This window comes from Apaloderma vittatum, unplaced genomic scaffold, assembly GCF_000703405.1.
Source record: "Apaloderma vittatum isolate BGI_N311 unplaced genomic scaffold, ASM70340v1 scaffold26216, whole genome shotgun sequence".
Classification (NCBI taxonomy): Eukaryota; Metazoa; Chordata; class Aves; order Trogoniformes; family Trogonidae; genus Apaloderma; species Apaloderma vittatum.
The window spans coordinates 4,566-6,492 of record NW_009723714.1 but is presented as its reverse complement, the minus strand read 5'-3'; the positions used below and the strand labels follow the sequence as shown (position 1 = coordinate 6,492).

The following is a 1,927-nucleotide window of genomic DNA, read 5'->3' as shown; positions in this document are numbered from 1 at the left end:
GTCCCGCGGGGCGGCCAAGTCCCACCAGCCACAGTTTGGTCCCTCGAGGTGTCAGAAGTACGTACCTGCTACAACTTCTTGTAATGCTGCCTTTTTCCTAAGTCTGGAGAGGGTTTGCGTTCTGGAGGAAGCTTAATCTGTAAACTGCGTTACAGGAGAGAGTGCAGGGAACCCACTTGTTTCGTAGGAGAAAAAAAACACGGATGTTGTAACGGGAGAACAAAAACACACCTTCCAGTCAGCCTGTCCTGAAGCACAGCACGACGTCCCCACAGCGAGGCTCGTGCAAGGATGTTTTGTTCCTGGTTTTCCGTAGTAGCACTTACCCTCGTAGGGCAAAGTGCTGCAGGGGGGTGTTTGGGGCCGCGTTTGGTTCATCTCACTGCGGGGCGGATGCGGGGCGCACGGTGTCGCGGCGCAGGAAGGCTGTTTGGCGTGCTGGAAAATATGCAGGAAGCTGCCAGAGAAAGTGGCTGCTTGTGACTTTCAAAGCGGATTAAACCTGCATCCCCAGCCTTTGCCCTCATTGTGGAAAACAAGTGGATTTATTTCCCCTCAGTCAGAGGTTGGTTACGGGAACCGGTGCTGCAGCAGCTGCCTTGCCCCTGCTCGGCCCCAGGGCTTCCTCAGCTGGCAGGAGCTTTCATAGCTCTTCAAAGGAGTGAAGAGCCCATCAGCAAACACGTCCAAGGAGAAAAGGAACAAGACATTGTCACTTGGAATAGCACCGCCCGGTCAGGGCGATGAGGACGTTTGGGTCCCGGCTGGCCTCGTGCTGGAGCAGAGCGCCGGGCTCGGCTCGGGGAGCAGGAGGAGCTGCCCAGGCAGGGAAACACCTTTTTGACGAGCACGTAGTTGGGCTGTGGAAACCTTCACCCACTCTTTAAAGCCAAGAGCTCAGCAGGAGTCAGACATTTTTATGGGTGATGAAAGTTGCAATAAAAAAAATGGATTTTTTTTTTCAAGCTTTGGCAAGGATAGAAGCCCTCAGTCTTCAAGGCCAGCCCCTTCTTAGCTGTTTAGGAAAACGAAGCTGCTTAGGAGGCCAAATTGTTCACAGAGTGTCTTCTCTCAGCCACCTTGTCCTTTCCGGTGAAGGATCCAAAGCTGGTCCTTGTCTGCAGGGAGATAACACCTACCAGTGCCTGGCTCAAAGCCGCGTGCTCCGATGAAAGCAGCTCTGCAAGTAGGACGCAATCGCTATCACATCTGTTTTATTTTCTTCTTCAGATAACACCGTTCTGCTCCCCTAGGCCATTTCCACCTACATTTTAAACCAAATCCAGGCTGACAGTGACTGCAACCTGCCCTTGTCGTCCGGCAGAGATAAGCAGACGCCCGATGTCAGCCTTGCGGGACAAGGCGTGGGGCGTTTGGAGCTTCCTCATTATTCATCTCTCGGCTCAGCGGCAGTCCCGTGTTGCAATCGCTGCCCCAAAGCCATTTTTGGAGAGCCCAGGGTGCAGACACGTCCCCTCCTGCTGCTGGCACGGGGCGTCGCAGCGCCCGGAGCAGCAGTGAGGTTGTCCTGCAGGAGTGAAGAAGGGAGGGAGGGTGGTGGCCTGGCTGGGAGGTGCCACTGCTTGGATTCCTCTTGCTCTGCACCCTTTCCCCATCCCTTCTCACTGTGGCACCTCGAGATGGCAGCGCCCTACCCCGGGCTTTGCCTTACCCAGCATCGCCTTCATGTGATGCTCAGAAAGGCTCTTTGGGTTGCTGGGGTTTCTCACCTGTGGATGTTTTCCTGCTGGTGCTCGGAACTGAGGCAGGCAGTTACTCAGCCCAGGGGATGCGTTGTCGGCGAGCTCTGGTTTAGCAGCCCACGTTCTTCATGTTCCGTCCTTTCCTGCGAGTAAACCTTTCCCCTCCCTCTCCTGCAGGTCTCTACAACTCCATGGACAGCTGGATGATCGTCCCCAACATCAAG

The 1,927-nt window shown here is 55.1% G+C and overlaps 1 protein-coding gene across 1 annotated transcript in view; it reads left to right on the top strand.

The window, feature by feature from the left end:
- LOC104276068 (probable E3 ubiquitin-protein ligase MID2) overlaps nucleotides 1-1,927 on the top strand; it is a gene marked incomplete at its 5' end in the record, with an annotated part of 6,414 nt that overhangs the window by 1,813 nt on the left and 2,674 nt on the right. Inside the window, one exon of the mRNA XM_009872234.1 lies at nucleotides 1,881-1,925. Coding sequence (XP_009870536.1) covers nucleotides 1,881-1,925 — 45 coding nt within the window. The remainder of the gene's footprint in view (nucleotides 1-1,880; nucleotides 1,926-1,927) is intronic.